The following is a 12,015-nucleotide window of genomic DNA, read 5'->3' on the forward strand; positions in this document are numbered from 1 at the left end:
TAAAATGTCCCTTTGTCGTTAATAAGTGTTCAAGGTGCTCTTTCTAAATTATTAATGTTGATTATTAAGTATGGTAAAAAACGGTTTAACATAGTGTCGCTCACCTTCTTCCTGAATGCATCGTAAACAACGATTATTTTTGAGATACTTGTTTTAGATAAACTTTATAGAAAAAGACGTTTATTTTTAGTTTTTAGACGCTGGGTTGTGGAAGTTGATCTGTGATCGACTACTACAGTCTATCCACGCTCTGCGCTCTGCTGGTCGTCTGAGGCGCGGTACAGAATGAGCTAGCTTCTGTTGTTGTTATGGTGTCGTTTAGTGAATGAGTATCCGTCTAATTAGCCAGAAATCGAAAAAAAAATTGTTCATATGTATAGACTATCTCTAAAGCATCAGCATTTAATCAAAGCGAAGATTAATACGATTTTTCTTTAGTTATAGCGGAACACATGTCCATGTAGCGGTAACTTTGAATCTCTTTTCCCCATTGGTGGACCAAGCAGTGGGTCTACGTCCACCTTCCAACATGAGTGAAAGAAACAAACCCAGAAACCGTTTATCCCTGTCTAAGGGTAAGAAGAAAGGAAACCAAAGTGATAAATCATCCACCAGTGTAACGACTCCAATCACCTCGTTCTTTAAGAACACGCCCCCACCGGACGTGGCCTGTCCTCTGTGCGGCCAGCTGGTACCCAGGTTCAGCATCAACCATCACATCGACTTGCAGTGCAAGAACTTCCAGAGAGCAGACGATGCTGCCCCAGCAGGTAATGATTCCCTTGTACCTCGTAAAGAACTGTCCCCCAAAGTAAATGGCGTTAAATCACCTGCCCGAGACTTATCCTCTCAGTCTGAAGAGAACAAGGAGACCAAAACAAGTCCTTATTTTAAAAAGCACCGCACTAGACAGATGACGCGAGAGAAAAGCAATTCGTCAGTGGTGAGACAGATCGACCTTGGTGCTCTCTCCTCGAAGATGTGTAGAATACGTGAACATGGGGAGAGCAGAAAGATACCAGATACAGATGGATGTAACTCGGAGCTGAGTGGTTCACAGAAAGAAAATCTGTGTGATGGTCTCGATGACAACGAAGTCTGCTCAATAACCACTGATCTGACATCACGGGTTAGCCATAGTGAGATGAACTGTATCTCAATAACAAGCCCACAGTGTCTAGCAAATGAACACATCATGGCAGTAAAAAAGTCTGCAGAAGTGACCATCAATCCAGTATTTTCTCCGGGGCCCTCTTCTTCCTCTAAGAGAAAGGCAGAACTTCCCGGGACGTCCATGGATAAAATGCCAGTTTCTAGCAAAAAACCTAAACGCGAGGGGATAAGTATCGAATCAAACATGCTGATCTCCAGCCAAGAGCAAACAGAGATCTCTGACACCAGCAACAAACAAAAGGAGCCGTATACAGCTTCTGGCTTACGGAATAAACAACAGAAAGTCCACGAGAAAGTGGATAAAAGCTTGGATGGAGCTGAAACGTCTGAACATAGCGCTTTCGAACCCAGCAAGGACTCTGAAAGTAATAGCTCCAGATTACCGTACTACCTCCGTAACTTCCGGACCGTTCTAAAGGCGGTGCTGGAGAACGAGGACGACAGAAAGCTCTTTAACCAGGAGGACCTGTCGTCGATACAGGCCTTTGAAAAACTCTCAGGTAACTTTAAATACAATGTTTAATTTCTTTATCGTTTACCATAGCTTCACTCACGCCTATTTCCCTTTTAAAAGTCATGGGACAGAAGCTGTACGTGAGATTGTTTCAAAGGAAACTGAAATGGCTCCAAGTTAATCGGCTGGATTATGAAGAAATATCCAAGGATCTGGGACCCGTCGCTCAAGAGCTGGTGGATTGTGGCTCCTTAGAGAAAGGTTTATGAAATCACAAATGAATTGCACATCACAATATAATTAACCTTATTATTAAATGTTTCATGTGGTAATAAACGTTGGTTTTCCGGACCCTTCCTTGTTGCAGAGAGTGACCTGCAGGATCTGGGTGAGGCTCTGGACCTCCTCCTGGCCCCAGATCTCAAAAGTATTGCAAAGACCTTCCACCTGAGCAGCTCGGTGACTCAGAAGCAGCAGCTGGTGGAAGGACTTCGGCGTCTGAGCCGTCAGAAGTCCCTCTTCAGCCTGGCCGCCGGTCAAAACAACATCGGAGCCGTCATTCTTAAGAGGTCTGAACAAAAGAGCATCCAGGGATCATTCAATCCACAGGTCGGTTCACTCCCACTAGTAGAGCACACTGAATGATCCTCCATGAACCTACAGGGCGAAGCAGCTGGCAGGCTCCTGTGTGCGTCTGCGTCGAGGTCCCCGGGCTGTGTTCTCCAGAGTGCTGCTGCTGTTCTCTCTGACGGACGGCGTGGAGGAGGAGGAGATGGGCTCCGGGGGCCAGGGCCAGCTGTACACCATCCTACTGGTCAACTCCGGCCGCATGGCCTTCCCTGACTACACCGTGCAGCGTAGCGCCAGCCTCTTCCAGGACAGGGATGACCTTATAAGGTGGGCTGCTGCCGCCAGAAATGGCACTTGAGTTTTGTAATTTTGTGATAGTGTATTTTCTTCATCTTAAATGGTGCTTTATTGTAAATTTATTTCATTTTAAATGGTTTTCTCCCCATTTCCACGGTAACAATCATTGTTTATCCTGTTAAATATATCAAAAATATATATAAATATATGTCATATTTAAACAAAGTATCAATGTTAAAATATTAATGAAATATATAATATATTCAGTCTAAGAAATTGTGATATTTAATTTGATTATTATATAAATAAATTAGAGATCCTGAATAGTTATAGTAAAATGACATGCATATTCATGATTTGAACTTGACTCAACCTGCTGAGGACAGGTATGAGGCCGCCATGCGGGCCCTACAGGAGGTGATCACGGCAATGCAGGGGGGCCAGTGGGAGGAGGCCTCTGACCTTTACAAAGCAGCCAAGAACTCCTGGCAGGAACTGGGAAACACCCTCGACCTCAGGTGAGCACTACACACACCATGCCATCTACTGATCGTATCAGGCAGGCAGGATAGTCCAGTGGTCATGGTTTTTGGTTCGAACCCTAAAGTCCACAGCCTACCTGCAGGCATCATTGAGCAACACCCCAGACCCCTAGCATATTGAAATGTATCCGAAAAGTATTCTCTGCAACTCTGTTACTTGCCTTTGAAAAATGAAAGCTCAGACGCGCTGATTTGGAATTTGGCCCCATATGTCGTCATAAGGGGCCAGGTTACCTCCCTTTTCTCTGCTTTGCCCGCTCAGAGAATTTGGCCCACCACTGAGACAATGACAAGACAATTAGCGTCACGTGTGTGTGTGTGTGTGCCCCGCGGCGGTGGTGCCCCGCGGCGGTGGTGCCCCGCGGCGGTGGTGCTCCGCGGCGGTGGTGCCCCGCGGCGGTGGTGCCCCGCGGCGGTGGTTCTCCGCGTCGCTAGTTCTCGGCGACGGTGGTTCTCCGGCGCTGGTGCCTCGGCACTGGGGCTCCGGCGGGAGACAATCCCGGGCAACAATCGTTTTCTCCTCCATGCCGCGCTCAATCTGGACTCCAGGGAATCAAAGCCAACGTTCCTTTCCCCCAATTTCCCCAAAACCCCCACTTCTAGTCTCGTAACTGTGGTAGTGCCGGTGTTACAACGAATTCTGCGACCCACCGAAAAGTGTGACCCCAGGGGGCGCTTTTGCACATTTTCTGCAACATGCACGCAGCACTAGTTTGAAGTAGACAGACATGAAGTCGGATAAACGTGAGGATTAAAACAAAAACATAATCAAACATAAGATCTCCCCCCACCCCCTCACCTTGTTATTAAATGTGCTAAATAAATAGTTTTGATTTGATTAGCATTTAACAGACCCATACAATGGATAGGGCGTTTAGTACGGTACGGTCAGTTGATTCATTCCCCATAAAAACCTACAGTCAGTTTTTAATTAGTGGATTTACCTTTGAGCATTTCCTATTGTATGCTACTGTGTAAAATGCTTTTTAGAATTAACGTTTGTATCAAGAAAGGAAAGACCCGCCCCCTGTGGTCACACTTCTCGGTGAGTCGCAGAATTCGGTGTAACACCGGGAGTGCGCAAACGGCAACAATCCCTTTCTCCTCCATGTTGCCGCTCAGTCTGTACTTCAGATTGACGTGGAAGTGGAAGAACCAGAGACGTCGGAGAACCCGACGCAGTCGTTTGAGATTCATAATATCATCCGGAGGCACACACAGCTTTTGGCCGTGATAATATATATTATATTTTATAGATATCTATATTTTATATTATATTATTTAGATACAGAGCTCCAGGACTCCCACCGGAGTACCCGGAGTGTTTTAGAATAGTTACAGAACACGGCCTAAAGCTGTGTGCGCCTCCGGATGATATTATGAATCCGAGCCATTACGTTACATCCACTGTAAACACCAGCGCATGGTACCCTGACCGCAAGCTGCTCGGGGCCACACCTCCACCCTCCACCTTGACCCGCCTCTAAAAAACGGCACGTTTGTGGAAAGCTCATTGTGGGACTGGCTCGCAGTGGCTGTAATTCTGCACCAAGGCTGAATTTCTAGAACATCTTCAAATACTGTATAAGGGGCCCACTAATACCTATATAACTGCATCCGTAAAGTAGCATGCCATGGGACCTTTAATGGTTGAATTGTAATAAAAGTTTACACACAGCAAGTTCAATATCTTTATTGTCCCATTGGGAGATGAGTTGGGCAGCTAAAAGTTGGACACATTCAGCACCATACACATCCCACTGGATTAGCCAAGACAAGACAAGGACATCAACATGAGGTTCAAATAAAAGCACAACGACAAGACGCCAACACATCATTACCAGTAGTCAGCGATAAACTAAACCAATGGCCACAGGGACAGAGGGGTTCATGGGCCTGGTTGGTATCCCCCATGGCAGTCTGGAGGCCTGGCCCAAGGGGAGCAAGGTAAACTCTCCCTGCAGGGGGTGGCCTGGACAGTCCAGGACGGCATGGGCCTTCCTGAGAACATGCCTATTAATGATACCCTTCAGCAGGTCCTATCCCAGCCCAATGATCTATTACTGACCACTGTCACCAGTATAGTATAGCTGGTCGATTTCTATTACAAAGGGTCACGTTTAAACCAGGCCACCTTACAAAATGTCGCAAAAGATTAAATAAAATTCTTAACAGAGATAACGGTTCATAACAGTCTTACGCCCTCTAATTCTTTATAAGAAATATAACCAATGCTCCAACTTGTTGCAAATGGTTTCAGTGTTGAACTCAAAACGTAGTTCATTGTCAATAACAGTCAAGGTATGTATCATTTTTTCACAATCTGTATGTCAGTGCCAGCCCGTGATGTTCAGCTCTAAATGGAGGTTAGCAAGTTGCTTCTCTGCCAGCAGGTGGGGCTGGATATGTTAAAAGCCAACGAGAAGTCAATCCACAGAAGTCTACCATGTTGGTTAAGCAGATGGAGCGGTGTGAGAGTAGCATCTATCACCCCTCTCCCTGCTATGTGGGGGAACTGGAAAGGATGATGCAGGCTCTCCTGTCCTAAAATTCTTTTACAAATATGTTTCATTAAGAGGGTTTTTGGTTATTTTCAATGAAAGAAAAATGTGAAAGTCTTAGGAACACTCCCACACACATGAATCTATGTCAAATCAGCAGTGAAAAAGAAACAAGTTAAAAGACTGTTGCCATCGTCAAGCTGCTCACCTGTACTTCTTATAACCATTAATAGCTAAGACCTTGTTGTTGCCCCCATCACATGACCCTGTCTTTGTTTTCAGCCACCTGTGTTTTCAGCTGCTACCTCTATTTTACCCTTGTACTTAAGTTAAGTTTTCTTTATCTCTACCCTCAACGATCATACCCCTCTCAACAAAAGCAGACTGACACTTACCATGTCAGGTTCGAAGGGACAGTGTTTAAGAGGGGATAACAGAGACCAATGGCAATGTAACTTCACACGGCGTCGTCTGTCAATGAATCAATACTGGCTGGCAGTAGGTGGACCGTGTTGTGATCTGGGGATCTTCTATGCCACCTCGATGGAGCCAAAGGTTCAAGCTCGTGCTGTTCAGAGTATTATGTATAAAGTTAGTCGTCAGTAAGATAGATTACAACAAATCTTTAACTGAGAATCTTTGGTTGGCATTTAGAAGTGGATACAGTGACAGTTTTGAGGTGAAACTCTGGGAAGGTAGACCGTCTCACGGATTCAGATAGAAGCTCAAAGGCCTGTAGACTCAGTCTTTTCACAAACCATGAAGTTGTTGCACCATCGCTGGTTGATATATACGGGAAAGTATACACAGTATATATTAGATATTAGGAATATCTAATCCTCGTACATCAAATTCAGAGTCCAGATCTCCGACACCACATCTGGTTGAAGGCCATGAGACAGAGATCCATGAATTTGTCGGGGTTCTTCATGTAAATTTGCACCTCGTCTGGCTTATTTTTTAAGGACTGTCCGTTCGCCCAAAGAATAGACGGGAGAGGATAGGTTTTTTCCTCTTGTCGTCTTTTATGGTATTGTTCCAAATTCCCCCAAAGTTGGTGTCATTAAATATCAGATCAACAGGATTGTTCACTGAACTCCATTCAAAGGGAGCAAGATATCACAGGGGTGTTGAATCATATTAGTCAGTCCCCGAATACAACTCAGGGAAGTAAATTCAATGACATGGATAAGGATCTCCATTTCTCACCTGTCATCAGTTAAATCCACTGCGCTCAAACTTGGAATCCTTCAGGACATCTACAACGATAAAACAGGGTTCGATAAAACCCCTTCCTGTATCGATGGCACTGCTAACTCTTTGTTGTGTTGTGCCAGTCACCAGGAGGAGAACTTCCTGTATCGATTGCCCTGCTAACTCTTTATTGTGTTGTGCCAGTCACCAGGAGGAGAACTTCCTGTAACGATGGCACTGCTAACTCTTTGTTGTGTTCTGTCAGTCACCAGGAGGAGAACTTCCTGTAAGGATGGCACTGCTAACTCTTTGTTGTGTTCTGTCAGTCACCAGGAGGAGAACTTCCTGTAACGATGGCACTGCTAACTCTTTGTTGTGTTCTGTCAGTCACCAGGAGGAGAACTTCCTGTAACCATGGCACTGCTAACTCTTTGTTGTGTTGTGCCAGTCACCAGGAGGAGAACTTCCTGTAACCATGGCACTGCTAACTCTTTGTTGTGTTCTGTCAGTCACCAGGAGCAGCTGCCTGTGTTCTTGCGGTGCTTCACCACCGGCTGGGCCTACACTCGCATCCTCTCCCGAGGGGTGGAGATCCTGCAGAGGCAGCGCTGCTATAAGGTTTGCTCCGTAGCTTCTGTTCTTTTAGCCTGACAGCAAAGATCCTCCATATGTGTCCATTGGTTCCAAGCACAACCAACAACACTGAGGATGCCAGTGGAATGATAGAGGCGATAATTAGGTATCCATCAGCTGCACTGAGGTACATGGTGTGTTGTAGGAGGCGGTAGAGGAGCTGCGGTCTCTTCTAGCTCAGACGGTGTACTGTCCTGACAGCCGGGGACGCTGGTGGGACAGACTGGCTCTGAACCTCCAGCAGCACCTCAAGAAACCCGAGCAGGTGAGCAACAATGGGTTATACGGTAGGCGTAAGTTAAAAGTAGCTGTTAAAGTAGCTTAAGTATATTTTACTGGGTTTAAGTGGAATCTTTAAGGAAGATTTGTGGCAGGCAGTTGTTATCTACCATTATAGAGCTACATCATGTTGTGATCACAAATATAAATTAGGTACGCAGTTGTTACTGTATTTATAACCCACTATGAATGCAATTGGATGCAGTGCCTTCACCTAATATTAAATTCTATTCTCACAAGGTTTTTAAGTAACTTTAATTCCAATATATTTAATTGAATACAGGCGAGGAGTTACTATATTCAAATAAGTATCATTTAATGAACATGGATAATGGATAAGGGGCTCCCCGAAAACCAAATAGAAGGGGCCTGTATAAATAAAGAATGGGGTTACTGGCCTCATGAGGGGAGAGCATGGGCTTCGGTAATGCGAGGAGGGAAGGCGGGGGGGTTTGGAGTAGACAGGGATGTTAGCAACTCTGTAGAAACACTGAAGCACACTCACGAGGAGAGACACTGGAAATGGAGAAAGAACTGGAGGAAACAGTAAACGTCAGCCCATCCTTGACTTACTCAGTCACAGTTCATCACTCAGGTTAAACACATACCGTAACTCAAAACAAGTCATTACCGTCCGTCCAACTGGATAATTGTTATCAGAGAATATAAAATATGTGAATAAACTGTTAGAAATATCGTAACATGGCTCTGCCAAAACTCCTACAACTTTTCTCCTCAGACTCAGGCTCTCTCTCTTATATTTTCATCCACCTGGCCCTGTTTGTTTGCTCCCCCTCCTTGCCTCATGAATACAGGCGATTTGTGCCATCAGAGATGGGTTGGCAGACCCCCTGGTGAGGACAGGTCATCAGTTGTCACTTCACCAGAGAGCAGTCCGGATGAAGGAGTCTCCTAGCATGAAGAAACACGTTGTGAAGCTCAAAGAGCTGCCTAATATCGACGTCACCGATGTCCCACATGTATGTTTGAAGCCCACATGTGGTCGTGGTCACAACTGGGGTTTCTTCATTAGATATTGCTTAGCCTGCATGTCACTTTTTCAAGAGTAAAACCCATCCATGTATGGCTTAATTTACCCGGTGAATGTTATTCTCTATGAATCAATAAGGAATAATTTTGAACAACAATGATTCAGTTCAACCTTAAAGGGTTTTGCCGGCTTGCTAGACCCCAGGTTAATTGTTGTAATTAATAAATCTATTATTGGTCAGGTTGTTAAACTCAACCCCTCTCACTGATTACAAGGAATCCAGCCATTGACATCATTCTATACCAAATGAGTGTTTAGCAGCACTTAGTTAAATGTATTGATGTTGTGTCCTGCCCAAGTAAGTGCATACAAACTGCCCTGACTAGGGTATTATATTTGTATATTCTCTCCAAAAGGGCCCACAAACGAACAATTCGAAGTTTTGAATCTGCCACTACAAGCCTCTTTGCATGCTCACCTACTTAGAGACGGAGAGGCATGCATTTAGGATTCTTGTAAGTGTAATGTCACGAGCAGGTCGGTGTATTTAGGATCGAAATGTGGATGATTTTTTGCTTCGATCCAACAATTACAATATACTGCCTCAGTTGGGGAAAAGTTCAATTTGTGCTCAATTGAAAGTCTCGTTTTCCGTGCATTCATACAAATGGACCTGGAACTGAGCACTCATTTAGATTCACGAGTGATCAGTTATGCTGTGTTCTAATCAGTTAAAAAACACCCCTCATCTGAGCTGCTCTGCACTCAGAATCCTGAATCATCTCACTGCCTCTAACTCTGCCACCATCTTCGCTCAGAACACTAACTGCACACCTCTGTCTCAAAGTCTGTGAGCATGCACAATGGCGTGTGAACACAGAATCGAAACGTATGGATTTGTTCATCGGTCTGCCCTATTGAAGGGAACAACCTAGCCAGGGCAGTTTGTATGCGCTTTCTGTTGTTAGACAAAACATACATACAGCTGTGGGAGCTGCCAAAGACTAATTTGTTTGTACTCAGCTAATGGTGAGTTGAACAAAAATAAATGCTGATTTACATCTCGACATAGATAATGTCTTGAACATGATTTGAACATAAAATGATGTACCTGTGGCTCTCTGTTTGTGCACTGGTCTCCTTCAGGTGACTATCCGAGGTCAGCTGTTTCCACACGAGGGGGGCACAGGGAAGAACGTTTTCCTCATGCCTGCAGACCAGGGAGGAGAGCACAGCAATGCCACCATCATGTGCTCCGTGGAAGAGCTGTCGCTGGCACACTACTGCAGGCAAGGGTTTGACCAAGGTAGGCATGGCTGCTCCCTATCCATCCCTCCATCCTGACCATCGAACTGTAAGTAAGTGTTTCTATCATGCCGGGTATAGGGATCCATGGCGAGGGTTCAACATTCTCAACCCTGTTTGGTCTTCTATTATGGGATGTCATTTTCATGGAGGGTATTCCAGATGTTTTCCGAAATCCCTACCAGGTGTGTATAATACAATTATCGTCTATTCATGTTGAACTATATAAATTCACCAATTTGAATGAACACAAAATTACCACAAACCTATTAACCTGTCATCTCCTCTCGCAGACATGTCCGTTGGACCTTTTCACAGATTGTTTCTATGGGAACCGGAGAGATTCTATTGAGACACGTGTGCAGCTGCTTCGTGAAGCTTCAGTGGAAGTGCTGCATAGCATGATGGAAGACGTGTGGACATGTCACATGGGCAAGGCGTGTTCACTGGTCAACTGGGAGCGCTTCGCTAGCCTGCAACAGGCACAGGTAATGATCTGAGAGGTATTATACATCGTACCATAGTGAGTTTGTTTATGAAACTACTGCTTGGAACGAGCAAGAGAGTGGATTTGGGCGAGCAGCACACCACGTGCTCACAATATTCTCCTTAATGCACATTCATCATCTAACAATTTCAAGAGCAGATCTAATGACGGAGGTATTTTTGTCTAATGTGTCCTTTAACAGGTAGAAGTGGCCATAGGGAGTCTTTCATAACCTAATACTTAATGTGTATTGTCTTGGCAGAGTCTGGTGTCATGCATGGGAGGAGCTTTCTTGGCTGGTATGATCACACGCATGGCAAAGGATTACAGGCATTGCCGAGCAGGTCTGCCAGACCTAGTGGTGTGGAGCACATCGGCCAACAGCTACAAAGTGAGATGGCATCCAAGTTAAACTCTCTGTTAAGCTTTCGGTTTTGTTTCTAGTGTTAATGTTGCAACTCCTTGAACTCAGATAGGTTTGTTAGCCAAGGGTCAAAGTGCATGGCCCAAGACTGTGAACCCTGTGCATTGATGGGAAGCCCTTTTCTGTGCATTGTTTCCAGTTGGTGGAGGTGAAGGGGCCGAGCGACCGGCTGTCCCAGAAGCAGCAGATCTGGCTGGACGAGCTTCAGAAGCTGGGGGCGGACGTGGAGGTTTGCCATGTGACCGCCATCGGAGCTAAAGGATTCGCTGTTGAAGGAAAATAGTGCCATGGTATTTTATTGTATTGTCTTTAAACTGGGCAGAAGCTTACTATTTGTGTGCTATTAAGGACAATTGATGCCATCAGTAGCAAAAGTCTGTTCAATTATAATGTAATAATAATGAAGTTTGATATTAGGAATAAGCTGTGATTCAAATTGAAATTGAAAAAAATATTTGATGTTGATGATCATATATATATGAGGATTTGTTAAACAAAAATGTATTGTCTTACATTGTTCTTACTTTCCATGTAGAAAAAAGATCATGCCATTAAACACTATTTTCTAGTTGGACCTCCATGTCATTTAACACTACTCTGTAACAAATATAATCCTAAATCTTTTACCACTATAACCACTCCATTGAAAATGTGTTCCTGTTACCAGGAGGAAATGAAAGAACCAATAAAATAGTATTTGGAGAAAGTCCTTTGTACAGTATCTCAAGGATAATTGGATAATCAACTTGACTTACATAACCTGGGGAGATCTCAAGCCAATGTGCTGGTGTTCATCTTAGAGTCTACTATAACTAATGGATGCCATTTAACAGCATCAAATGATTAGCACGTTTCTACCTAATATGGCCACTCAGAGAGATTCTTAATTGTGTCTTGGATTCCCTCATTCAAGGGAGCAAGTATTGAGTTAAGTGTTTCACTCAAGGACACTTCAACAAGCCAGAAGGGAGCTCGACAAACGAACCAGTCAACCCCCAGAGATACTGTCGCCACTTACATACTTGGCTGATGATTAATATGCATTACTTTGACTTTTTGCCTTTCACACTGTACAAAGCTCCTTCTGTGCCATAAGCACTTAACATCCCATGAGGCATTTGAAATAATATTTTTCTTCCCATAGTTATTGAATGACTGAAACTCA

The 12,015-nt window shown here is 44.4% G+C and overlaps 1 protein-coding gene across 3 annotated transcripts; it reads left to right on the forward strand.

Moving 5' to 3' along the window:
* The first annotated feature begins 254 nt into the window (after positions 1-254).
* On the forward strand, positions 255-11,718 carry fan1 (FANCD2 and FANCI associated nuclease 1). 3 transcript variants are annotated; one of them, XM_056599365.1, is made up of 13 exons: positions 255-1,673; positions 1,748-1,888; positions 1,995-2,196; positions 2,291-2,524; positions 2,881-3,012; positions 7,241-7,349; positions 7,510-7,629; positions 8,459-8,623; positions 9,781-9,940; positions 10,021-10,124; positions 10,233-10,427; positions 10,689-10,817; positions 10,990-11,718. In XM_056599365.1, exons 1-13 carry the CDS (start codon positions 530-532, stop codon positions 11,131-11,133), a joined length of 2,979 nt encoding a protein of 992 aa, XP_056455340.1. In that variant the 5' UTR covers positions 255-529; the 3' UTR covers positions 11,134-11,718. The 3 variants fall into 3 exon arrangements, with proteins under 3 accessions (XP_056455340.1, XP_056455338.1, XP_056455339.1); XM_056599363.1 differs by having other exon boundaries at positions 2,007-2,196; positions 10,990-11,717; XM_056599364.1 differs by lacking the exon at positions 10,689-10,817 and having other exon boundaries at positions 10,990-11,717.
* The last annotated feature ends 297 nt before the right edge of the window (positions 11,719-12,015 follow it).

This window comes from Gadus chalcogrammus, chromosome 9 (assembly GCF_026213295.1).
Source record: "Gadus chalcogrammus isolate NIFS_2021 chromosome 9, NIFS_Gcha_1.0, whole genome shotgun sequence".
Taxonomy (NCBI): domain Eukaryota; kingdom Metazoa; phylum Chordata; class Actinopteri; order Gadiformes; family Gadidae; genus Gadus; species Gadus chalcogrammus.

Excerpts from the sequence above, each read along its gene's own strand:
- fan1 (XM_056599365.1), top strand. The coding sequence starts at position 530 with ATGAGTGAAAGAAACAAACCCAGAAACCGTTTATCCCTGTCTAAGGGT. Across the intron at positions 7,630-8,458 it reads ACCTCAAGAAACCCGAGCAG|GCGATTTGTGCCATCAGAGA; the intron begins GTGAGCAACAAT and ends TCATGAATACAG. Across the intron at positions 10,818-10,989 it reads CATCGGCCAACAGCTACAAA|TTGGTGGAGGTGAAGGGGCC; the intron begins GTGAGATGGCAT and ends CATTGTTTCCAG.